We start from the raw sequence: 24,723 nt of genomic DNA on the forward strand, positions 1-24,723 counted from the left end.
AGGCCTATTTGGTTAAGCTTTTTTTTTTTTCATAAAATAAAATGAAATAAAAAAAAAACACATAAATTAAACTAAATGAATGAAATAAAATAAAGTAAAGTTCAAAGGTCAAATTCCTAGAATGCACTAAACTGCGAGCCCCCTTTCACCAGTGGACGGTGGCCCAGTAACCTCGTATGGCCGCTGTAACTCAACACCTGATTCCTAAACTTCACCTTCTCGGATTTACCCACAGACTGTATGGATTTACCACAGCTGTGCTGCGCGCTGGCGTGTGGAGATCTACAGTTACGTAGACGTAGCAGCGGCAGCAGCAGCGCAGCGTTGTGACGCTCTCCAATGTCCGTGTTATGAGACGTATTTTGTAAGGTCCAGCATTTGTTTGCAGAGGCGGCTGGGTTACACAAGCTCCACACTGGCGACGAAGTGAGGGCACCTGAGCTTCACTTCGGCTCCTTTTACAAACACAAACCGCTGTTCACTTTAGAGAGTTCAAATAATGTTTCCAGCTGGCAGATACACAAGTCAAGGTACGTGAGCTAATGGCTAGTTAGCCAAACTGTTGCGAGTTTGTCTGTGGCGTTACTCAGCTGCTAACTTAATTTAACCAGCTGTGTTGTCTCTTTGCTTTGTTATTGTTTACAGGCGATAAATGCTGACTAATGTCTCCCTATGATAAACTTAAATTTGCCTGCTTTCTGCACTAGTACAAGACTAAATTAGCTTGCTAATTTGTGTTAGCATCATGCTAAAATGTAGGTGAAAGTTGAACTAATATGTAGGTCACTTGTACAGTGTCCTTGTCATGGATTATACGATCTGTTTACAGCTTTTCGGGAAAATACCGATGTCGTTACTCAGTTATCATTGACTTGAATGTATTCGGATGAAAAAAGGATCTCCAATCAGAACTTGGAGTTTGAACTTAGCTTAGCAGCAGTCACATTAAAATCTGCTAGTTAGCATGGTGCTACAGCTGCAAATGAATAGTCTTGACAGCTGCTTGACATGTTACCTACTTCAGCTACTGAAATAGACGTTTGTTTGCCTCTGTTAGTGTGTTGAAGTGTCATATTTTTAGAGGTTCAAGCTGCGATATGTTGTCTATAGTGTTCAAGTTGAAGTTGTTGTTATTTAATTGAACTTTTAAAAAGGCCCAACTAACCCAATGAGCACACTTGAGCTATATTGCCACCGGTATGAACTGGTCTTCTTGACTCTGGGTTGTTCTCCCTCTTGCAGCCCACAGGTGTATCAGGGCTTTGAAAACAATACCGACAGAGCATGCTGCCCCCCAGCTGTACACAACACTACACAGAAGAGCATGCTCTTCAGGAACAGCACCCCGCATCACAACACACTACACCATCCATCCTCGGGATAAAGATTCAAGATGGGAAGGTAAGACACACTGCACTGTGTAGATGCAATGGAGAATGCATTGTTATTGTTATTGTAAGGACCAGTGGTCAAGATGTTTTCTCATCATGATGTTGACCAAAGCCAGACATGCTCTGGGCAGCCTCGATGGGACTGGACTGTTTCTATCAGTCCAGTCTTCTTAACCAGGTGTCTGATGTGCAGGCACCTGCACTCATGTTTTTGATTACTGTGTCCGCACAATAAAGTTCAAAGTGCATCTTGACAGTTATAGGTAACAAGAAAGTATAATCTGCATTTGTCTCTCCTTTGATGACCTCCTGTAATATCTACAGTATTATTGCACCCCATAGATTATTGTACAACATCAATTAAAAGAAGGTGATTCGACAGAAATGTTCCAAGCTCCCAAATCCAAGAACTGCAGAAAAAGTGTTTTGTTAATAACATCTGAACCAGTTTCTATCATTATTTAACATTTTTAAGTTAATGTAGGTTTTCCTTTGCAGTTTAGCAAATGCATGTATTGCTAATTATTATCATGTTGATAGTTATCGGTAAATAAGTCCAAATAAGTGTCATCTTTCTATTTTGGATTAAGTTTTGCGTGGTGCCAAATGAAGTACGAGTATGCAGTACTTCTATCTTAAATGGTTGATAAGGCTGGTGCACTTATCCTTTACTATTCCTTTTTAAATAAAAATCTTTTCCAGGGGTCGAAATGGAAAGGTTTGCAGATGAGGCAGATGTGGTGATTGTAGGTGGGGGCCCTGCCGGGCTGTCAGCTGCCATTCGTCTGAAGCAGCTTGCTAACGAACATGAGAAGGAGCTGCGAGTTTGCCTTGTGGAGAAGGCATCTCAAATTGGAGCGCACACTCTGTCAGGAGCCTGTCTGGAGCCCTCGGCACTCAATGAGCTGTTTCCTGATTGGAAGGAACGAGGAGTGAGTGTTTCAGCATTTCATTTCATCAACATTTTGGAGTTTGGTGAATAGACTGTTGTCAACAAAGATTTCCTCCCTGTAGCACAGCATTTTTGTAGCAGATGCTTCATGTTCTTCTATGTTGTGTAATATGTTTTATTTTGTGACTGTACTGTGCAGTACAATAGATCCATCGTCATTTGTACACATGTGTATGAATAAGCATTTGAGTTTATATTAGAAAGTTGCTTTTAATCTAAAGGTGTTTCATTTATTTATCGATATGCACAAATCCTTCTGAAGGCAAACTTAACGAGACACATTGTGTTTTCAACTCAGGCACCTCTCAACACTCCAGTGACTGAGGATGTGTTCAGCATTTTAACAGAGAAATACAGAATCCCTGTCCCCATGTTGCCAGGTAAGATCCTATGATATCCTTTTGGAATAATAATGATATCTGATGCTATCTAAGCCTCACTGTTGCTGCAGCAGACAAAGAGTATGTTTTCACATTTATGGTTTTAGTGAGATTTGGGGGGAAAATGGCTTCTAACAGAAGAACTAAGATTGAACTGGAGATTTTAGCTTCAGTGCACGTGACCTTGACTTTAATTTGTAATCTTGATAGTTTAAGTTACTGATTGATCTTTTAAATGTAATATTTACACTCTATGCACAGCTCCACTATTTCCTGAACTTAATGCTGCTCCTTTGTTTCCTATTTTACATTATTGGACAAACTGATAAATCCAGGTGTGTTTGAGTAGTCACAATGGTCAGACACACCTGGATTAATCAGTCTATCCAATAATGTAAGACGGGAAACAAAGGAGCAGCATTACAGTAAGTTCAGGAAGTAGTGGAGCTGTGCATAAGAGCCAATTCAGCTACAGATGTATTTATGTTTTATTTTCAAAGGGAAAATGCTGCCCCATACATAACCTCTCAATCTGTATTTTGGTTTGTTCTGACCTCAATGCATTGATTTCTATGTATGCAGGTCTGCCCATGAATAACCATGGTAACTACATTGTGAGGCTGGGGAACTTTGTTCGCTGGCTGGGTGAGCAAGCTGAGGAGCTGGGAGTGGAGCTGTATCCTGGTTATGCTGCAGCTGAGGTTAGTCATTGAATTTCTTTGATGTACCGCATATTTTTCCCTTTTCTCCCCTCGCCTTTATCTCTGAAAATGTTCTACAGTTGGTGCAGCCATTGTTTCGGCTTTTGTTGTGGAGATCATTAGTCAGTGAAACCTGCCTGATTTTTGTTGTTGTTGTTTGTAGTGTTGTATACTCTCTATTTAATTAAAGTTGTTTAGTTTGGCCTCATTCCACTCAAAAGTGGAGAGCAAACTTGACATTTCTGAGAACAAGTTCTGAGTTGTATGATCCAAAAAATCATCCAAAAAGACCACAATAACTTTTACTTTAACAGCCTAAACGATGCATTGGATCTGTCATTTATGGCTGATCAGATAGTTTTGCCTTTCTATCAGTGGAAATGTTGATGTACCATGCTAATCAGATGTACAGTGCCCCTTTTAGCTTTACTTGATTGTAATAAAAAATGTTCATAGTCCCATCAAATTAATTTGAACCTTTTATCTGTTTTGCTTTTGACAAGGTTTTGTTTCATGAAGATGGAAGTGTAAAAGGAATTGCCACCAATGATGTGGGCGTGGCCAAGGATGGCTCGCCAAAGGTACTGTGCAGTAAAAAGTACTTTAGTATAGTTTATTATTTTCAGTGCTTTTTCATTCAGAAAAAAAGTCTCTTCTGCTCCTTCAGGTTTAATGCCAGGTTCTGACTAAGGAAGACTAAAAATAAGTGTTTGACAAGGCAGTTGATCATTTTACTTTATACAGTTTATCATAGTTGATGACAACCAATGCCCCGTCTGGGAAACCTCATCTCACCTTGACACTAAAACACCAGGCAGGCCAGGTGAAGGAAAAAGACAGTGAACTCTGTGTCCTCAAAACACAAGACTACTCTGTTGTTACCTCATTCTTCTTCCCTGGCCGGCTTTGTCAGACAAAATAGTCTGAAACTGGCATAGAAGGAAAATTGTTGTTTTTCTACCACGTTTTGTTGTCCTATGCACAGAAAGCAATTGGACAAATAATTCTCAAAATTACACGCAGTTGCTTCTCATCCAAGAAATATGTGTTTGTCCTCCTGTTTCTCTCTTGCTTCAGGATGTTTTTGAGAGGGGAATGGAGCTGCACGCCAAAGTCACGTTGTTCGGCGAGGGCTGTCATGGTCACCTGGCCAAGCAGCTTTACAAGCAGTTCAACCTGCGGGAGAACTGTGAACCCCAGACCTATGCCATCGGCCTCAAGGAGGTAGATAACATGCACCACCTACATCAAGCTAATGCTGGATGAAACTCTGCTGCTGCTCTGTTCTTGGCCTACTTAACCCCCCCCCCCCCTCTAATCTGCTTTATCTGATTATTCTTATTGAGTCATATCCATTTTGAGGAATCTGATAAAAAGTGGATGTTCTTTCTGCGCTGAATTCACCATCTGGCCTAAATTTCAGGTTCACGGTATGAAATAGAAATGCAACCACCTGCTGCCTCTTGTTAAAACCGTCTTTTTTTTTTTTTACTTTGATGGAAACATAACTTGTCTTTTCATTTCAAGGCCAGACATGGTCAGCTTGGATCTGAAAGACATAGAAATGATGAAAGTTAATCAATTTTCTCCGTCCTTCCCTCTTTGTTTGTGTCAGCTGTGGACGATTGATGAGAAGAAGTGGAGGCCGGGCCGAGTGGAGCACTCTGTGGGCTGGCCCCTGAACAGGAACACTTACGGGGGATCCTTCCTATATCACCTGAATGAAGGAGAACCACTAGTGGCCTTGGGCTTTGTGGTGAGAGACTTTGCATTCAGTTTTATAAAGGGAAAAGTAACAGTTGAATAGCATTCATGCAGTAACTAACTAAAGGCTTAATCTTACTGTATTGTATAGAATGTGAGGTCATGAACAGTTTGTTTATTTGGCTTTGTGAGTAAAGAACATCCAGTAATGTCTCAAAGGAGGTTAAATCGAAAGCAACTGGACTTAGTTATTTGTCTGGGAAGACAAATAACTGCGAACCGCGAGCGGAAATAATGAAAGTAATGGCAAACAAACACTGCATAGGCAGGTTTCCAGGATGCCAAGTAGCCTACTCATTTTAATGTAACAATTGCCAATGAGAACCGGTGTCAAAAAGGGAAAAAGGAGGGGGGGAAAAAATCGATCACAGACTTTCATGATCGATTACCATGGCAACGAACAAAGCTTCAATTTTTTTGGGTCAGCCCTAATTGATGTACAGCACATTGACAGCATCAGCTCTGTCCTGATTGTGGGTTTTTGGTTGTTTTGCTATGAAGTAAATCCCAGATTTTAGGCACAGACTGTGTGTACTCTGTCCAGTCTGTATTGTTTACTTTATTGATTTATTCAGCACAGACTCTCTCCACTTCCTGTTATAAGAAACATCCCCATGTTATGTCACTGCCATTATTTGGCCATATGTATAATTAACCAGATGATGAGCTACAGTTTGTGTTCAGACTGGATTTAATTTTTTTGTAGTACTAAACCATAGAATGTATAAGGTCTAACTGTGGAACCACAACATTGAATAGCACCCCACAGAGTCACTGCTGTGAATTTCTGGCAGGTTCCACCTCCCTGACCAAAGCTTTACTTGTCTAGTCAGACAAAAAGCACAGAGAAGTCGTTGCAGTTTTTCACTTATTACATTGGTTACACGCTCCCTTAGACCTTTAACTTGTGAAAGGACGACCTCAGAGGACCACAGAGACCTAGTTGGCTGTTTGTTCTGACATTTACCGTGAGCACTGATCCCTATGAAAAGATATTAAAGACACTGATAAAAGCAGTCGGAGTATTCAAATGAGGTGTTTCAGGGTTTTTGCACACCCTACACACTCAAAGCTTTCATAGGCTAATCATTAACTAGTTTTTATATAAAACAAATGTTTTTTGTGACTTCAACAAACAAAAGAAAAAGAAACTGTAACAAAATGAAATGATTTAAATTTAAAGCAGCAAATCATTTCACGCTCCAGGTCGGGCTGGACTACACCAACCCTTATCTGAGCCCCTTCAGAGAGTTCCAGCGCTGGAAACACCATCCGTTTGTAGCGCCCACTCTGGAGGGAGGACACAGGATTGCATATGGCGCCAGGGCCCTGAACGAAGGAGGAATACAGGTATTATCAATGTGAAGTAGAAGGACAGTTCGGGCATAAAGCGTGATTGTCAAACTTTTTATATTTTTAACTTTTGTTCTACAAGATAAAAACCCTTGAGTCTTTTAGTGCCATAAAGCTGACCTAATCTAAAAGTGACAAGATTGAGTGTGAGTGGGTCTCTGTCTTCAGGGAAATAAGAAAAAAGACGTACTCCCAGTTTATGTTTGTGAACTACAGACAAGACCGCAGGGCATGGTTCTGTTAAGTTTTTCCCAACTCAGTTGCTTAAATTTATTCCTTCTTTCATATTAAAGTGGAGCTGTCGGCAGAATCTAAAATATAACATCCTACTTTGTCTACAAACTCAGCTGATCTAAATCTTTTCACTACTATTGATACATGACTGTGTTTTGGTCTTTTTATTGTTCACCCAATATGCTTGTGAGGCTTTAAATGTCTTCTGAAACTCTTAACAAAGGGATAGATAATGTTTTATATGCAAAGTCACTACTAGACATAAAAAAAATCACAGATTGGAATATAATTAAAGGAAAGAAACCTAATCACAGATGGGGGATGTTTGTCATTTCATCTATAGACCAGATGTTACCTGGTGACAAGTTTCACAGTTAGAACAAAGGAAGCAGATTATTATTATTTTGATAATTAGCCAAACCTGCATAATAGTTGATACATTTGTCTAATTAACAGCACATGTATTTATTTAAGTAAATAAGTTGTAGTTAAAGAGTACTGACATGAAAAAGTCAGATGAGTAAGTGGGGGCATCTGCTGAAAGCCAAGGTTTTCCAGACATGTCCAACTGGTAGGAGACTCTGTAGAAGACCTAGAGCACAGTGGAGGGATTATATCAAACCATCTGGTCTAGGATCACCTCAGGATCCTTCAGAAGGAGCTGGGTGTTGTTGCTAACCTGCTGCCACTGTGACTTGACTGAGATAAGTGGCAGAAAACTGATGTCTAGATATAAATACACAGCTCTTTCATTTCAACAAAATGTCAACTCTTGACAAACACAGATGCACAAAATGTTTTTTTATTTCAAATATACAGCACATTCTGCTTGTGTATTCACACCGTAATTTATAGGTTTATTGATAAATGTTGACCTATCCACATAACGGCCAAGTTTGTACATGCAATTATCTAGCCAACCAATCGTGTACAAGCAGTGCATTACAATTACTCATGCAGGTACGGGTCAGGAGTCAATCAATGTTCACATCAGACATCAGAACTACTGTAACTTTGACCTTGGTGGCATTGTTGGTTCTGGATGGCCTGGTTTAAGTATTTTCTAAAACTGCCGATCTCCTGGGATTTTAACGCACAAAACAGTCTCAAGAGTTTTTACTGAGAATGGTGTGAAAAACAAACAAACATGCAGCTCAGCAGGACCAATCTGCAGAAATAGATTGTGACGCAATCATGTCAACATGGAGCAGAATCTTAAAAGAAAAGTTCCCAACATCTTGTGCAACGGCACAAAGAGAAGCATTGAGACTGTTTTGAGAGCAAAGGAAGTGTTGGGAAGTATCGTGTTCCTAATAAAGCGCAATACAGTGAGTGTATTTACTCAGGATACAGTACACTGAGCAGCTGTCATGTTCTTGAAGTTTAAGATCTCAGAAAGTAGAACGCAAGAAAGTTGTAATTGAGCTCAAACTCTCTCCTCGTCCTCTCCAGTGTGTCCCGAAGCTGACTTTCCCTGGAGGGCTTCTGATTGGCTGCAGCCCCGGTTTCATGAACGTCCCAAAGATCAAAGGCACCCACACGGCAATGAAGAGCGGCATGCTGGCTGCTGAGGCCATTTTCCCCAAAGTCACCGCTGAGAGCCTGGATTCAGAGACGACAGGTGCAGAATTTAAGAGCCATTAATAATCATTATCGGAGCAGCTGTAAAAAGTTGCATTTCATTTTTACTTCAGTTCCACTCTTAAAAGCAAATTCATTCAAAAATCTCACTGAACGGGGGAAATACATTGAAAAATATTTCAACATAATCGCAAGTTACATAACCATAAACAGAGCTGTCAGGTAGCAGCATGTGTCGGCTGTGCAGCGTCAGGCAATAAACTCTAAATATCCGTTTTTACAGCAAAAGGAGAAAACTTTACACTAGCATTGGTGGTGTATTGGTGTTTGCTGTGAGAAACTCTGGATGAACACCAGCGACAGTGACATGATTACTGTTCATAAAGTCTTGGTATTGACAAATGCTTAGTGAACAAATAGTATTACAATAATTTGAAGTTTTACACAGCAAAGTAAAATAATGACAGATCATTTCAATACATATTTGTGCTGCTTAAAACATGACAGAATTACATGGGAAAATATAAAACATCACAATGGAAATCTCTAAACTCTAAATGTACCTTAAATGTAACCTCCACACCTGGAAATGCATTGAAATCTATTTAAATTGGAAGTACTTGGGAGTGAACCTGCCACAAGATTTGTCTCAATTGAAATCTTTAAATTATGATGCATTAATATCAAAAATCAAATCTGATATGGAAAGGTGGAATTTAATTCCCTTCACTAGTTTGATCTCAAGAGTGGAAGTTGTTAAAATGAATGTACTTCCAAGGTTACTATATGTATTCCAAACCCTACCAGTAGAAGTAACAGACAAAGATTTTATAGAATGGGACAAATTCATCTCAAGATACATTTGGCGGGGGACAAGACCCCGAATAAGATTTAAAACTCTCCAACTGCCTAGAGATAAAGGGGGACTAGCCCTACCATGTCTTAAAAGCTACTATCAGGCTGCACAGTTAAAAACCTTGTGGTATTTATCCAATCCTGCCTACAGTGCGAGATGGAAGGACATTGAATGTCTCACATCAAATGCACATGTTCCAATACAAGCAATAATACATGATAAAAAACTGAGGGAGCATCTTCAAGAGGAGTTGAACCCTTGGCTGGGGTTATCCTTAAATATATGGTTTGAGATTATATCAAAGAACAATCTGATTGAGCAGAGCAAGGTACTGCGATGGATCGCACATGATTCAGACTTCACACCAAATACAATAGATAGTAGATTCAGTAGATGGGAAGTGGGACCAAAAATATTTTGGGAGCTTTTTAAAAAGAAGATCATTAAAAGCTTTCAGGACTTAAAAAATCAATACGGATTGGACAATCAGGATTTATACAGATATTTACAAATGCGGCATTATATGGAGCAAAATATAAGAAAGTTCAATTTGGATGAACTTGAGTCTGGTATTATTAAATTATTCATTTCGGCTTATGACTCAGACCAGGGCAAGAAATTAATCGCAAAATTATATAAAGAAATCGAAAGATTAAAGGGCAATAATACAACATATATAAAGGAAAAGTGGGGAAAAGAGGCGGGGAGGATGTTATCAGAGGAGGAATGGGGGTTGGTAAATGAAGGACAGTGGAAAACAACATGCTCCCTTTCATGGAGAGAATATGGCTGGAAGAACATTGTCAGATATTTTATTACACCAGCACAACAGAAGTCTAGAGATACACGATGCTGGAGACTTTGTGGGGAGAATAAAGCCAGTCATTTTCATATCTTTTGGGGATGCCCCTGTATTCTCCCTTATTGGCAGGAGTTACATAAGAGTATGGAAAAAATTTTGAAAGTGAAAATTCCATTTACATTTGAAGTTTTATATTTGGGAAAAGAGAACCAGGAGATTACAAGGTCAGGAGAAAAATACATATTTCGAATAATGCTGGTGGCAGCTAAAAAAGCCATCACCAGAAAATGGCTTAAAACTGAGGTACCAAGAATGGAGGAATGGGTTGAGGTAATGCTCAATATTTATAGAATGGAGAAGCTGACTTTCTCAACTAGACTAAAAACAGAGACTTTTAAAAATTATTGGGAAAACTGGGTTAATTTTGTGTCTCCATTGAGAACAGACTTTGTACAGTAAGGACAATGTGTATGGTAGATTACGGATCCCCTTGGTTCAGGCTACAAATTTGTTCATTGTTCATATGTTTATTATGTTGTTTACCCTCCAATGGGAGATAAGGGACGATGTTAGAGAGATGTGAAAATAAGGACAGGAGTGAAAAAGTGTTTCTTTTATTTCTTCAGATTTACTCTACGGTAACTTTCTTTGAGAATGTATGTTTATATATGTCTCTGCTCCCTGGCGGAGAATTTGTTGTATACTGTTTGAAAATTGTATATGTGAAATGTTAAATATTGATATGTGGATTCAATAAAAAAATGTTAATTAAAAAAAAAGAAGAAATCTATTTAAATTTAAAAAAGAAAAAATTTACCCAGTGAGGCAGGGATGGATATATTCAACTTGACAACAGCAGAGTAAAATATGAGTTTTCTTTGTCATCCCAGGACTCCATGTGTCCGAGTACGCCGACACCTTGAAGAACTCTTGGGTGTGGAAAGAGCTGCACGCAGTGAGAAACATCAGGCCGTCGTTCCACAATTACTTTGGCCTGTACGGTGGCATGGTCTACACTGGGATTTTCTACTGGGTCTTCAGAGGGAAAGAGCCATGGACACTTAAACACTGCGGTGAGTATCATTCAACAGAATGGATTCATCGCTGGAAATTAAAAAATAAAAAATGAAAAATAAACGGCTTTAAAAGAGCCCATTTTAAACACAAAGAGTAACATGAGATTGAAGGATTGGGTGATGTGCAATTGTAAAAGCTCTTTGTGATTCCACCTTCTTATATTGTAGATTCTAACAAAAGAAAAAAACAGCTATGTATTTGCAAACAGAATAAAAGTTAAAGGGACAATGAGGAGTTTTGGAAAAGCGAAGCGTTTTCACACTACATTTATGAGCCTCCGCGCGCACCGTGAAATTCTTTGACCGGCGCAAGACAGACTCATGTTTTCATTCATCAATAATTAAAGTCAGAGGTTCAAAGACGATCACATACCGTCGTAGTTCCAACCATAAACGGCGATTCGGCGGCATTATTCTCATGACTCGCCACAAAACCGAAAGTAAAGAAAGCTGGTCGGCTCGACCAGCATTTCCGCCACCACTAATAATAAAATAACGATAGAGACAAAACGATATATTTATCGAAAATGGGCCCATTAACAAGTGTGGGTAGTGTAGATTCATCCACATTAACGTGAGACTTTTTTTATAACCAAATAGAAACTACCCGTTGTCCCTTTAAATAGCTCTAGCTGTAGCCAGTAAAGGGTCCAAACCCTCAGCTGAATGTGGAAAGCATATTACATAGGAGGTGGGGCACTATAGATTTTTCCTTTGTTTAGCCATGCTGCAGAGCGCCGGTGGGTTCTCTGCAGGTGAGTTATGAGGTCGTCTTATCTGTGCAGAGAAAATCAACATTTCGTAACCGTCTGCACTCTATCTGTCTGTCAGGCCTTGATGCACACCAGCTGAAACCGGCTAAAGATTGTACACCGATCGAGTATCCCAAGCCAGACGGCAAATTAAGCTTTGACCTGCTCTCCTCTGTGGCGCTGAGCGGCACCAATCACGAGGGGGACCAGCCCCCGCACTTGACCCTGAAGGACGACAGCGTCCCGGTCGACAGGAACTTGGCCATATACGACGGACCCGAGCAGCGCTTCTGCCCTGCAGGTAAAAACAGCACAGCCTCTGAATGTGTCTGTCAGAGCGGAGATAAGTCGTTCTTCTTCTTTTCTTTTTTTTCCTCTCTTTTGTGGCATCGGGCTCACACAATATGACTCAGTGCTCTGAATGTACAACCTGCGACTTCATATGATCCATGTTTACAAGGCATGAGAGGTGAGACCCTGCAATTTTGTGGAACATTTCTGCAAATCAAGTATTGTTCCTGGAGGACAGAAAATTAATCTGCTACGATTTTGACAGTTGGTTAACGTTTAAAATCAAGTTATCAAGGCAAAAATACCCAACAGCTCGCCAACTATAAACCTGAATTGTCCTCCTTATTACATTGGAACTGACATCACAAATCACAAGACATATTTCTAAGAGGATCTATATGAGACTCAGTGATGTGTGGACACATTTAGGTGCTTTACCAAAGTAGTAAGAAAAGACATTTCTCTGCAGAGTCAAACATCTTTCTTTGCCTGTGTGTGACTAACAGTCTGTGTCCTGTGTGCATCCGCCTGTTACTCCCTTTGATAATTCATCCTTGAAATAACAGTGCAACACTTTACCACTTACCACAGACCAGGGCGCTACTTAAATAATGTAGGCACTGGACGGGAAAATGACAACTGCGTCGATCTGACACTTTGCTTTGTGCCTGGTGCTGCTTTTGCCAGGTGCGAGATGGAGCCCCATGATGTGCAAACTACAGGTTATCGATGCAGAGACACACACCATAAACAGAAATAGATGTAGATCGTACCTCCAAAAATGTTTTTCTCCACCTCACAGGGAGGTGAACGCCACACTTTGAAAACTGTTGCTACTGGCCAAACAACTTATCAGATTAATTGGTAATGAAAAATGCCTTAGTCCCTGTGGTATAATTGAGTGTTTATGTTGAGTGTAGTGGTTCCTGAAACTGAAATTCGCCTTCCTGTGCTCATACTAAAGAAGGACTGAAATCAACAATAACAGCTTTTTATTGCCAATTATTTTTCCAATTAAATGTTTGGTTTGTAAGAAAAAAAAAAAGGGAAATGTCACAGCTCCCCAGAGGTTGGTGACTCATCTTTTGTCAAACCAAACTGTTTCAAATAAACTGAGACAAAATCATAAATCATCAAAAGTTGTCTTTTTAGATGATTTCCAACAGATGTTTCAGGTGCTGTCCTCATTCGAGGCAGAGATTAGCACAGTTTGATCTGGAGATGAGTTTTAAAAGCACCTAAAATGCTGCTCTTGGCCAACGACACACTTTCTTTAAAATCTCCAAATAACAGCAAAGTCAGAGTCGGGAAGTGAGGAACAAAAAACATTACATCACCTTTTGTATTTCTGAGCAGAGTAAAAAAAATTCCACCTCAGTAATTTGTGTGTACAAAGAAAACTTTTATACACAAAAACTTTGATTGTTTGGCTTAAAACCAACATTTTTCATGCAACAAATGGACGATTCATCTTTTTTTTTTATCAACAGGATAAGAATGTGTTTGTGCATGTGTGTGTTGGCTTTGCCGTCTGAAGTTATTTGCTGTGTTTATCTCATTTCCAGTGAAGCAGTTGATTGAAAAGCTGAACTCTTTATTCAGTCTCAGACACTGGAGCTCTTTGAATTCTCTGGAAACTTTGAGACTTATTGATGGCCGTGCTAATGCGGACACAGTCCAAATGCATTGAAACAGCCGACCGCTTTGTAGCCCTCAGAGACGAGCCGTGACAAAGGGGGTAGGGGGGTGGGGGCTTAGAATAAAGCAGGGAAGCGATTGAAACGGTACAGACCGTTCAAAAGCAGCAGGTACTTGTATCAGCTGGAACAGCCTCACTGTTTCTCATTCCCGCCCTTATGAACCTGTCTTTTATGGTACATCAACTAGAATTTGTATTGCAGGCAAAACTCATTAAGCTGCCATTGTTGCTGCTGCGTCGTCTCAACCTGTGCTGTGACATTTTAGTGAGCTGTGCACAAAGATTTTTAATTTTTAATCACGTTTGTGCAATTGTCTTGAAGTTCATGCTAAATTAATTAACTGAGCAGCCAAATATACCCCAGTGTTTATAGGTAGCTAGATATGTTTGTACCTGCAGATTGCATCCTATTGTCAGGCTCCAGCAGCTTAAAACTGCGTTTTTTGAGGCTGAATATTTACGTTCACAGGCCAGTTGGATTTGTGCTGGTTTACCTGTGATCAAGTCTTAATGTGTCTGTTCAAAAGAGTCAGAGAAACAATCCACTTGTCTATCTTTCATGTGATGGTTGGCAGTAGTGAAGTCCACGTTTCATCTCAAAAACATCAAGTGCTTGTTAAAACCATAACGAGTTTAAAAAAAAACCACACACACACAAGTCTCAGATGTGTCTAAAGCTTATTGATCTGTTGCTGATGTGACAGGAGTTGCATTTGTTGCCAAATAAAACCTACAAGTGTCATTTCACTACAGGGAGCAAAAACAAATAGTTCTGTGCTCCAGTATTAACATCTGTATGTGAATGGAGAACATAACTTTCTGTGGCCAAACAGTCTGTAAAGGTGAGAATTACAGTATTAATTTGACCACACTTCAGTTGAACGTCCCTGAAGTCTGTTAAACAAACAGCAGCTCGTGTTGTGCTGCTCCAGTTGTTGAAAAACCTGGAAGGTCCCTGAGTGCACCGAGGCTGTAGTGATGTGGCTTTAGATGAATGCATGTCTGTGTCATATGTGTTCATGTATTTACTCACCTGTGTCCCTGACCTGTTAGACAGCGAAGAGCCTATAAAGATGCACTGCTGTGTTTATTTTTTTTCCCATCTCTAATACTAAGCTTTCCTTTTGTCCCCACATCGTTTTTTCCTTGGTACATGTTTTCTGACAAGTTTCCCTTTCTCTCTCCAACAACCTCCCCCCAGGTGTGTACGAGTACGTTCCCGTGGAAACAGGAGATGGGATGAGATTGCAGATAAACGCTCAGAACTGTGTCCACTGTAAGACCTGTGATATCAAGGACCCGAGCCAAAATATCAACTGGGTTGTTCCTGAAGGCGGCGGAGGACCGGCCTACAATGGAATGTGAACCTCATACTTTTGTGTTTGTTTTTTTTTTTCAACCTTTTGTCTTGAGAAATGACCGTGAAGTACAAAGACATTCAGGGTTACAGTACTCGTAATGTGCCTAACTAAGTAGGGAACTGAATATAACCTGTAGCTGTTTTTGAGGATGCAAAAAACAATAATAAATCTCTAAGCTGTTAAGATTTTCGAAAGAGAACTGCATTGTGTCATAGAAATTAATTCTTAAATTATACAGTGCGGCACTTGCGTTTCAATGTGGCTCGCGGATTATGAAACCCATTGATACAGGACCATTTAAAAAAAAGAAAACAAATCAAAATCAGCAGTTTTGTAGTTTTTGCATTCAGTTTTTATCACATTCACATTATGGGCATTTCAAACTGTTCACATGCAAAGTGGCTTTTCTAATAGATATACTTGAACTGTGTAATGGTATATAGTAGTTCCTTCAGCTCAGTAATGGAACAAACGAACAAACTCTTCTTAAATTAAGGTTTATTTTAGCATTATTGCAGGTATATTTTGATCCACACAGTATTGTACATAATATCGTTGATAATATAATATCACAGTAATAATGAATAAAGAACACTTGACTGCTGTCCTTTTTTGATTTATTGACCTTTGTAAAAAACAAACATAAATAAAAACAAATGGGTGTACTTTATGTGGCCGAGGATGCCGTGTCAAAAATGCCTTTTGTGAAACGATGCAACAGAAGTTTTTTTTTTTTTTGCTAAACTGCTTCAAAACCCCAGAACAAAGACTGGTGCCAAGTGTGAACCCAGATTTTCAGAGCAGCAGAGTCAGGCACGTGTCAAAACGAACGTTGAAACTATTCATTACAGTGAGCACGCTTGTCAAAATGGTGACAGCTCGAAAGGTACAACAGTTATTCCCTAATAAGAACACAGACGGTGAGAAATGTGCCGACCGGAAAGAGCCTGTTAACTGAAAATACTGTACCTGGTTACAGACCCGTGATCTGTGTTAAGTGCAGCTTCCCCTTTTTTTTTTTTAGAGATAACTTCAAATATTGATCAACGATATGAACAATTCATTGCATCATCATGTGAGATCTTCACGCAAACATTTTGGCATAGATTTTCTTCTCTTTCTCCTTCTCCTCCTGGACCTTCAGTTGAACTCTCTTCATCTCGTTGATGATAGCTGTCAATGATAAGAAACCACTTTCACTTAGTCTGTCGAAAACCAAATTCAACAAGAAGAATCAAAACTGGAAACTATTTCCCCTTGAATGCTAAAAGATTTAAACATTGTTTTCAGTCCCCCCATGCATCCGCTTTGTCACAGTTTGCCCGTCTTTCTGCACACTGTCAATTTCACTTTAAAGACAGCTTACTCCTGAAGGCACAGGGAGAGCATGAAGCACACTGATGGCTCTTATCTGTTCGCCAGCAGCCAATAAACTGCAGCTTAAAATATCAAAAGAGCACAGCAACAGTGAAAAAGCAGAGACGAGCTCCAGATTTAAGAGTGCACTTCAGGTTTTACTTATTGGGAGGATGTAACATGTCTAAACTCTTTGCTGAAACAGACGGAGCAGGTGGAGTAAAAGCTCAGGATCAGAGGCTTCTATATCCACAACAATAATATGACTAGACTTAATCCAAAAAACAAGAAGACGAGGCTTATGGTTTGGAAATTACAGCTAATAACATGCTTGGTGTGTCAACTGATTGTTCTTTTATCTCACTGGATCTCAGTCTAATATTAAATAACACATGCTCTCAGCATATGAATAGATTTGGCACCTTGTTTTCTCAAATAAACATTTATTAAGGTCTTTGTGTTTACCTGACACTGAATTAATCATTTCTGAACAATGTTTTGCCAATGAATCTGAATATATTAGACAGAATACAACTGAATAACCTTCTCAGGGTTGGAACAAAGGCTTAAGTTTGTAAAATCTTTTCTTTCATCCATTAAAGTCAAAGTCAAGGAACTGTTTCAATTCTAATAATACCCTGATGCAGTTTCCATTTTCTTTATCTAAGTTGTTCTAGATCTTATATTAAATATCCACTCGTGGATTAGGTTGCCTCCTTATAAAACCTCACCTCTGATTACACTTGGCTCCTCTGCACTAAAACGTCAGTAGCCATTGTGCGAATGTGCATGAAATGTTCAACTAAATGTGCACATGTGGAAATCATTCTGCATTCTTGGCAAGGTATGAAGTCATGGAAAGGCAGGCTCCGTGCAGAAGCTGAAGAAATGTCAAAGATAAAAGTTTCTCACCTTTGTCCTCTGGAGCTTTTTCCTGAGCTTTCTTCAGATCAGTCTGTCAAGTGAGAAGCACAGAAAACAATGTCTCCATCAGATTCAATGATTCAGCCTCATCTTAACAAGAAATGTTAGAGGAGTTAACTGCTTCCTGTCATCTGCCTAACTACTGCACACAATGGTTGTTTTGCAATTATACCACTGAATCAAACTAATTCATCCAGTTTAAACACCAGCTTCTAATACTCTATGAGCCCAGAACATCGTCCATTTATACAGACGAGGACACATCAGTCTAAGTTGAACTTCTTTAAAGCTACTTTAGAGACTATGGAGCTGTTGTGGATGTTACCATGGCTTTGCTGTATTCCTTCATGCCCTGCCAGGCCTGGGCCCTGCGGAAAAGCGCTTTAGTGTTGGCCTGGTCCAGCTCCAGAGCCTGTGAGACACAAAAGAAATTCACATCAGAAATTAAATTCAAAGAACTGGATTGATTGTATAGCAGCAGTAAATCAGAAATGTGCTCATCCAGTTTAATATCCACTGGCTGCTTTTCAACATCTGTTATGACAAGACTCCAAGAAATCCCTGCTCCGTTATTGCTTTGGGAGGATTGGGTTATCTTTGGAGCAAGGCTAGTTGTTTCACCTCTTTATGCTAAGCTAACCGGCTACTGGCCGTGTAGTGTCATATTTACATCCCTAAGTGAGTGATATTGATCTTCTCATCTACGACTGAAAAGCCGTGAATTCTTAGCAGGGGAATCCTGAGCTGTATTTGAGCTGTAAACCTAATGTGTGTTTAATTTAAAAGTTAAGCCCTGGCCCATGTTACCTCAGTGCAGCTGTCCAGGGCATCCTGCCACATCTGCATCTTCAGCTTGCAGGCTGCTGTGTTGAGGAAGCAGCTGACGGCTGTGGGCTCCAGTTTCTGCTGCGCCGCCTCCTCCAGCAGATCTCCACTCACCTCCAAGTACCTGCAGGAGTTAAATCAGACTCCTTGTTGGTGACACCACTGATATATGACACCGGAAAGATGGTGTTGCGCACTGTTAGAGCTGAACTGAGACCAGGGGACACTGCAGTGGGAGGATAAAAGGATTCTAGTATTGTGCCTGAATCTCTATAGGCTACTTTGGACTATGTTAAAGGGCATTTCCAGTCGTAATCAATGTTTACCTCATATATCATCAGGTCACCTATGATCAGTTTATTTCATACCATCCATACTCCCAACTGCAGCGTGTGGGCGTTTATATTAGTTTTTGTTCAAGAATCTATTGTTTTTTCAATGTTCATTAATGGGCTCTGGGCTTATTTAAAATAGTTCTGTGGTCGCAAGTCCTTTTGACCATCATTTAAATTTTGAAATTCGCTTTACAACTAAAGTGAACAACAAACGCCTCATAGTCCCTCTGCTGTTGTGTTCTCTGACCCGGAAAGGAACAATGCGGAAGCTGCGGTAAGTCCAATTTTTGATTGAATTAAATTGTAGGGAAAGGGAAGGAAAGAAAGATGGAGGGAAGGAACAGACCAGATCAACTGGATCAAAAGAGGAAGGAAGGAAGGAAGGAAGGAAAGAAGCAAAGGAAAAGGGATTGTGGAAAGAAGGAAGGGAGAAAGGAAGGAAAGAAGGAAGGATGGAGGAAGTGAACATATTGAGTCAATTTGACCCAGAAGGACAACAGGAGGGATATTAGATAGCTTCTTGAACAAAAACGAATATAAACAGCCACACGCTGCAGTTGGGAGTATGGATGGTATCAAATGGACTGGTCATAGGTGACCTGATATCTGAGGTAAACATTGATAACGACTGGAAATGCCCTTTAAAGTTGGTGACAGTCACCTGCCATGCTGTATATAAGCAGCACGATCAATATTCACAGACATACTCACTGAACAACAATCTGTCACAAAGTGATTGCTGCATTGTTTACTCCAGTCTCTTCTTTCTCCTAATTTTCAAAGGGGGGGTGAATGTGGCTTTTTTCCCCCAGAGCCATGTATCATTCAACAGAACTGGCAGTGGATACAAGTCTGGCTTCCAATTTCAGTTTTAAGAAGATAACGCTCCACACTGACTCCACTGTTGTCTATAAACGATTAGAAACACATGAATGAGCCACACTGTTGCACTTACGACTGTTTGATTGAACATTGAGACAAATCTTGTGTTTCTCTTTTAGAGAACAATTTCATCCTTTTTTTAATCTTTGCAAGTGTGACTCATTCATGTCTTCAAAATGATCTAACTGTTTTTAAGCCAAGAGCAACAGATGATCAGGGGATGATCAACAAATATGCTGTTGGTTTTGGTCTCCTCATAGGATTTCTAACATTGTTTAAAACTCACAGAGATACCCTGGCCATTGAAATGTGTTAGAGATTTATTTTCACTGTGATTGAGACTGAAAGTAATTGTGCTTTACCTGAGGGCTTTGCTGTATTTGTTGACAGCAGCTTTCCAGTCCTGATTCTTAAAAAGGTTGTTTCCAATATTCTTCACGTCCTCGGCCACAGACAGAACTTTATCGACCTGAAAGTGAAAGCACAAAAAGGAAACTTCAATTTCGTTCCCTTTAGCTGGAAATCATTGCTGATGTTTGATCTTTTTGTTGTGGGTTTGGGCATCATTTTCTATTGGTCATGACCAGCGTTTTGTTCAGAATGCAGACACAGGTGTGACAACAGAGATATCGGTCCAGCCAGACTGTCTGGACAACTTTATTTCAAGGCAAAATCGAAACTGAGCACATCCAAAATGTTTGTAGCGATCCATCATCCCTCGTTTGGGGACAAGCCCTCGAGTTTGTTTAGTGACCCTGTTCCTCGGCTTCCGGTGTTTGCTATGCTACACATGTCCTGGATCTTGATATTGAAATTTATATTGATCCTCTCATCTGACAAACATTCACTTTCCCCCAAATGCCAGAGTGGCCCTGTAAGTCAGGCCTGCGGAGCGGCCGATGCTATCTGTTAAAGTTCACCCGTGTCCTTGAAGATCAAAGACGGCACTGACACTTACATCTTTAAAGTCGACGTCGGAGTCCTCGGGGAAGTCTGGGTGGGTGTCCCCTGATTCATCAGCTTGTGCGACACCCCAGCTGTCGCCGTCCTTATGCTCACCGCAGTCTCCGATGGTACACGGCTGCAAGGAAAAGTTGTTTAAAGAAAAATGCTGCAAACTCTCAGGGACATTCAATTACTTTCTAAAACATAATCATGATTCAACCCAGATTTAAAATTTACTGTGAAAGAGTTTAAACATAACGAAAATATCAAATGAGCCAACACCTGAACACAAAACAAACCAACCAATATTACCAAATTTATATCGGAGTTCATCTGTACACACACAGATAGAGATGGATATAATTACCTTCACAGGGTTATCTTCATTGGTGTCAATCGTCTCCAGCATTTTGACAACCCCCATCCCTTTCAACACTTGTCCAAAGACGACATGCTTCCCATCTAAGTGCGGCGTGGGGACGGTAGTGATGAAGAATTGTGAACCGTTGGTGTTCGGCCCGGCGTTGGCCATGCTTAGCAGACCCACTTTGTCATGCTGCATGGAGAGGAAAATAAATAATTACAGCAGAGAAATGCTGAAGCAGAGTTACCACCACCATGGTGAAGAAAAGACAGATCAATTTCACACAAGAAGGAATGGGGAAATGTATGGCTTATTCAACAAAAATTCCAGTTAAAGGGACAAGGAGGAGTGGTTATAAAAAAAAAAAAGTATCATATTAATGTTGATGAATCTACGTTACCCACACTTGTTAATGGGTCCATTTTCGATTAATTATCGTTTTGTTGTTTTTATTATTAGTGGTCGGCTCGCCCAGCATTTCCTACTTTCGAATTATGAATCGCCATTTATGGTCGGAACTACGATGGTATCCAATTGTCTTCGAACCTCCGACTTTCATTTTTGATCAATGAAAACATTCTTGGTAAATATTTACGCTTTCGTTCGTCTTGCGCCGGTCCAAGAATTTCACCATGCCCGCAGAGGCTCATGGGAAATGTAGTGTGAAAACACTTCGCTTTCCAAAAAATTTTAAAAAATTAACCAACAGCACCTTCTGAGGTAATATGCCTTGAATGCCGTACCAAATTAATGAGTTTTATTTTTAGATGAGGAGTCCCTTACTCTTCCCAATTCATAGAATAACAACTGCATACAACGAATTATGGATGAAGAAACCCCAGAAACTCTCCTGAATCTGAAAAGGTTAAGTTGATAGAGTAGTTTTACCTGGTAGTGGAAGTTTTCATCCTCAAACTTCTCCCCGTAGATGCTCTCTCCACCGGTGCCATTGTGGTTGGAGAAGTCTCCTCCTTGGATCATGAACTTCTTGATGACTGACACAAACAAATTGACAGTCAAATTATATTTCAGCAGTGCCTCAGTCTATTTAAATCTGCTTATGTTGCATTTTAAAGCAGAAGTAAGTGGTCCGGTCGTTTTCGCTAATGCTGCGTTCCAGGCAGGCTTTTGAAATCGTAAATTACAGCTTCAAGTCACAACTTACGACTTTGTAGCGTTCCAGGCAACCCACTCGTGTTTCTCCGACCTGTTTTACCGGTGAAAGTCACTATAACGGCCACTCGTAACTTCCGACCGGTGAACTCGTACCAGATTGAACTGGTACCACTTCACGGTCGGAAAAATACGAGTTTCCTTGAACGCACCATAACAGTCCTCGTCCCTACGTCGCCACATTCACGGCGTTCCTTGGCTGCACACACAGCCCTGCATGCCGTTCTCTCTCCTCATTGGATAAAAACTGTAGGATACGATAAATGTTTTCTCTTCGGCTCAGAGCAGAGCAGAGTGACTGACAGACCCGTGTTTCAGTCCAAACACTCTACGTAAGTGATTGCTGTCGGAAGATATAACTATTTAAGACTTATATTAACACAAATATATCACTTACTTCTGCTTTAAGTAATGTGTTTTTGCATGGCTACTGGAAAATTGTATTAGTGGGTAGACTTTTTATTTTATAATGTTAACTACCTGTCTGATACAGAGTTTTGTTACACACACACACACCTTTCATAAATGTATTTTACAAGGAAGCTCGGGATCAAAGAAGTTACCCATTCTCCAAATGGCTCAGTGGGTGCCCTGGATGTCCTTTCAGCTTCTTCTACACTGGTATTAGGCTAGTTCATGTGTGTAAACTAAAAGGTCAAGGTGCCCCTCTGAACTGAAATGTCACATTTTATGCAGATGTGAGGTCTATTTACTTCTGTGGAACAGGCATCCTTTGAAGTGCAGTGGTTTCCCGGTTGATTTGCCAGTGCCTTTCTCTCCAGTGCAGAGGGCCCGGAAGTTTTCAGCAGTCTTGGGGACGATATCGGCAAAAAGCTCAAAGACTACTCGGCCAGCTGTGGACAGAAAACATTACAGTGTAAATACTGTGCGAGTTTAGTACAGACACACTAACTTGGCCACACTAACAGTAACGGCTCCCTGAGAACAATCGGGACCAAGTCATCACAGATACATGGTGTGAAACACTAAAGGAAACCCCAACATAGAGCGCCTCCGTGAGCCACCACACGCTACCAGAACAGCTTTTTAACTTGCAAGTAGAGAGGACTGATTAATAAGCAAAATGATCATACATTTTTACTTACAAATTTTTGTTTCAATTGAAGTTGAGGAAGTATGCTCTCAAAACATTTTTTTTGCAATTGCAACCTATTCTGTTTCACTCCAATTTTTTTTTTGATTGTCACCTATTCTCTTTTGCTCTCAAATCTCTTTTTTGGTTGCAAATTTATTCTATTTGATTAAATAATAGAGAACACTATCTGTCGGTCCCAGATTCTCCCATAGGGTTGAGATCTGCAGATAAATGCCATAGCTTATTATGATTCACAACATTTCAAACTCATTTTTACTGTTTTTATTGAATCAACAGATAGAGGATCTCAGTGTGTGCCTGAATCTTCATCTGTCTGTGCCCAAATAATAAAAACAGGAAGAAAAAAAAAATCACGTTTTTCCTATCATTGATAATCTGATGAATCTAAATGTATCTTCACTACATTTAAACGTCTACACGTGTAGCAGGACATGGGGGTATTCAAGAAGCATTACATACAACCTAACAATGTCAAATCTGCGGTCTGCAGAATAGGCCTTAGCAAGACAGAGTGACATGGTAACAGCAACAGTTAGTGTAACGATCAATAGATCATGCAAACTAAATCACAAAAAAACTTGCAACTACATCACAGTCGTATGAGAAAGGAAAGGTTAGGAAACAGCTACATTTACAAATCTGACAAGACAAAACAACCACACGTGGTTCATACATTCACAAGACAAGGGGCGAGCTCTCTAACTACAACACCTCTCACATTCAAGGAAAATACGTTACAAACATTAGTCTCACTATAACAAATACAGATATCCATATGCCATTAAAAAAAAGTGGCGCATTTTTAAGTTATTAACAATTTTCTGGCAGTTTAGTGAATTAATCCATATCCAGAAGTCTCTGGAAGCGATCAGGGCGATGCTAAGCTAACATGGGCTAACGGTTAAACTGGCCACAGAGAGCCGTTAACAGATATTAAATTAAAAAATGTCCCGACCTCTTTCACCGTCGACGTCTACATCGAAGAAGACACGGGGGTTTTCAGGGTTTGAAGGCTTTTCGGACGGTGTTGGGTGAGACATTTTTTTTTTAAGGACAAGGCGATGTAAGACACTTGTTTCAGCTAGCCAAAAACCCCGGCCGGTGCACTGGGGCGGGTGAAGAAGAACGGACTCAACCGTTTCCGACCGGAAGTCTTCAAAATAAAATCCCACCAGTTATGTACTTGTTATTCTTCTGTGATTTTATTTTCAGTTTTTGACATTTTGAGATTATGATTAAGGTTAAGGTACACACATATTATCCTGCTAAACTTTATATGCAGAAAAAAAAAACAAGAACAAAAAAAAACAAAAAAAACACACGAATTGTTCTTTTTGTAACTCACATCCGGAAACAGTTGTTCATCTATTTATATGGGCAGAACTCAGCAGGTTTATCACTGATTAGCCCACCAGAGACTTTATTTTACTCTGGGAAAATTTTGTCTTTGGTTTCCATTTTTTTTTTTTTTTTTTGCCATAAAGTTCTTTATTCATAATAGTAGGCTACATTTAAGAAATCCCCTTGTTTTGTTGTTTTCTGAAAAGACATGGAGCATTATTTGAAGTTACTTACTAATTCTTCAACACATCAAAAGGCCAACCTTTTT

At 40.0% G+C, this 24,723-nt stretch overlaps 2 protein-coding genes across 2 annotated transcripts; one reads left to right on the top strand and one right to left on the bottom strand.

Moving 5' to 3' along the window:
- The first annotated feature begins 328 nt into the window (after positions 1 to 328).
- Positions 329 to 15,863, top strand: etfdh (electron transfer flavoprotein dehydrogenase). Its single transcript, XM_085789083.1, has 13 exons — positions 329 to 530; positions 1,243 to 1,401; positions 2,094 to 2,323; positions 2,642 to 2,723; positions 3,306 to 3,424; positions 3,928 to 4,005; positions 4,502 to 4,648; positions 5,040 to 5,180; positions 6,395 to 6,538; positions 8,228 to 8,396; positions 10,905 to 11,087; positions 11,922 to 12,143; positions 15,034 to 15,863. The coding sequence occupies exons 1-13, from the start codon at positions 500 to 502 to the stop codon at positions 15,195 to 15,197; spliced, it is 1,869 nt and encodes a 622-aa protein (XP_085645209.1). The 5' UTR covers positions 329 to 499; the 3' UTR covers positions 15,198 to 15,863.
- Positions 15,794 to 24,285, bottom strand: ppid (peptidylprolyl isomerase D). The gene is made up of 10 exons (XM_085789084.1): positions 24,070 to 24,285; positions 22,711 to 22,851; positions 21,713 to 21,819; positions 20,828 to 21,016; positions 20,474 to 20,596; positions 19,878 to 19,984; positions 18,281 to 18,422; positions 17,799 to 17,885; positions 17,462 to 17,504; positions 15,794 to 16,366 (listed from the first exon to the last, which is right to left on the bottom strand). Exons 1-10 carry the CDS (start codon positions 24,152 to 24,154, stop codon positions 16,278 to 16,280), a joined length of 1,113 nt encoding a protein of 370 aa, XP_085645210.1. The 5' UTR covers positions 24,155 to 24,285; the 3' UTR covers positions 15,794 to 16,277.
- Positions 24,286 to 24,723: the final 438 nt, after the last annotated feature.

Source organism: Trachurus japonicus, chromosome 10 (genome assembly GCF_045865225.1).
Source record: "Trachurus japonicus isolate A0001 chromosome 10, Traja_1.0".
Lineage (NCBI taxonomy): Eukaryota > Metazoa > Chordata > Actinopteri > Carangiformes > Carangidae > Trachurus > Trachurus japonicus.

Bases quoted from the DNA above. Each gene is read 5' to 3' on its own strand.
- etfdh (XM_085789083.1), top strand. From the start codon at position 500: ATGTTTCCAGCTGGCAGATACACAAGTCAAG. The intron at 2,724-3,305 runs GTAAGATCCTAT...CTATGTATGCAG, and splicing joins CCCTGTCCCCATGTTGCCAG to GTCTGCCCATGAATAACCAT. The intron at 4,006-4,501 runs GTACTGTGCAGT...CTCTTGCTTCAG, and splicing joins CCAAGGATGGCTCGCCAAAG to GATGTTTTTGAGAGGGGAAT.
- ppid (XM_085789084.1), bottom strand. From the start codon at position 24,154: ATGTCTCACCCAACACCGTCCGAAAAGCCTTCAAACCCTGAAAACCCC. The intron at 22,852-24,069 runs GTCGGGACATTT...TTCTGTCCACAG, and splicing joins AGACGTCGACGGTGAAAGAG to CTGGCCGAGTAGTCTTTGAG. The intron at 18,423-19,877 runs GTAAAGCACAAT...TAACTCCTGCAG, and splicing joins AAATACAGCAAAGCCCTCAG to GTACTTGGAGGTGAGTGGAG.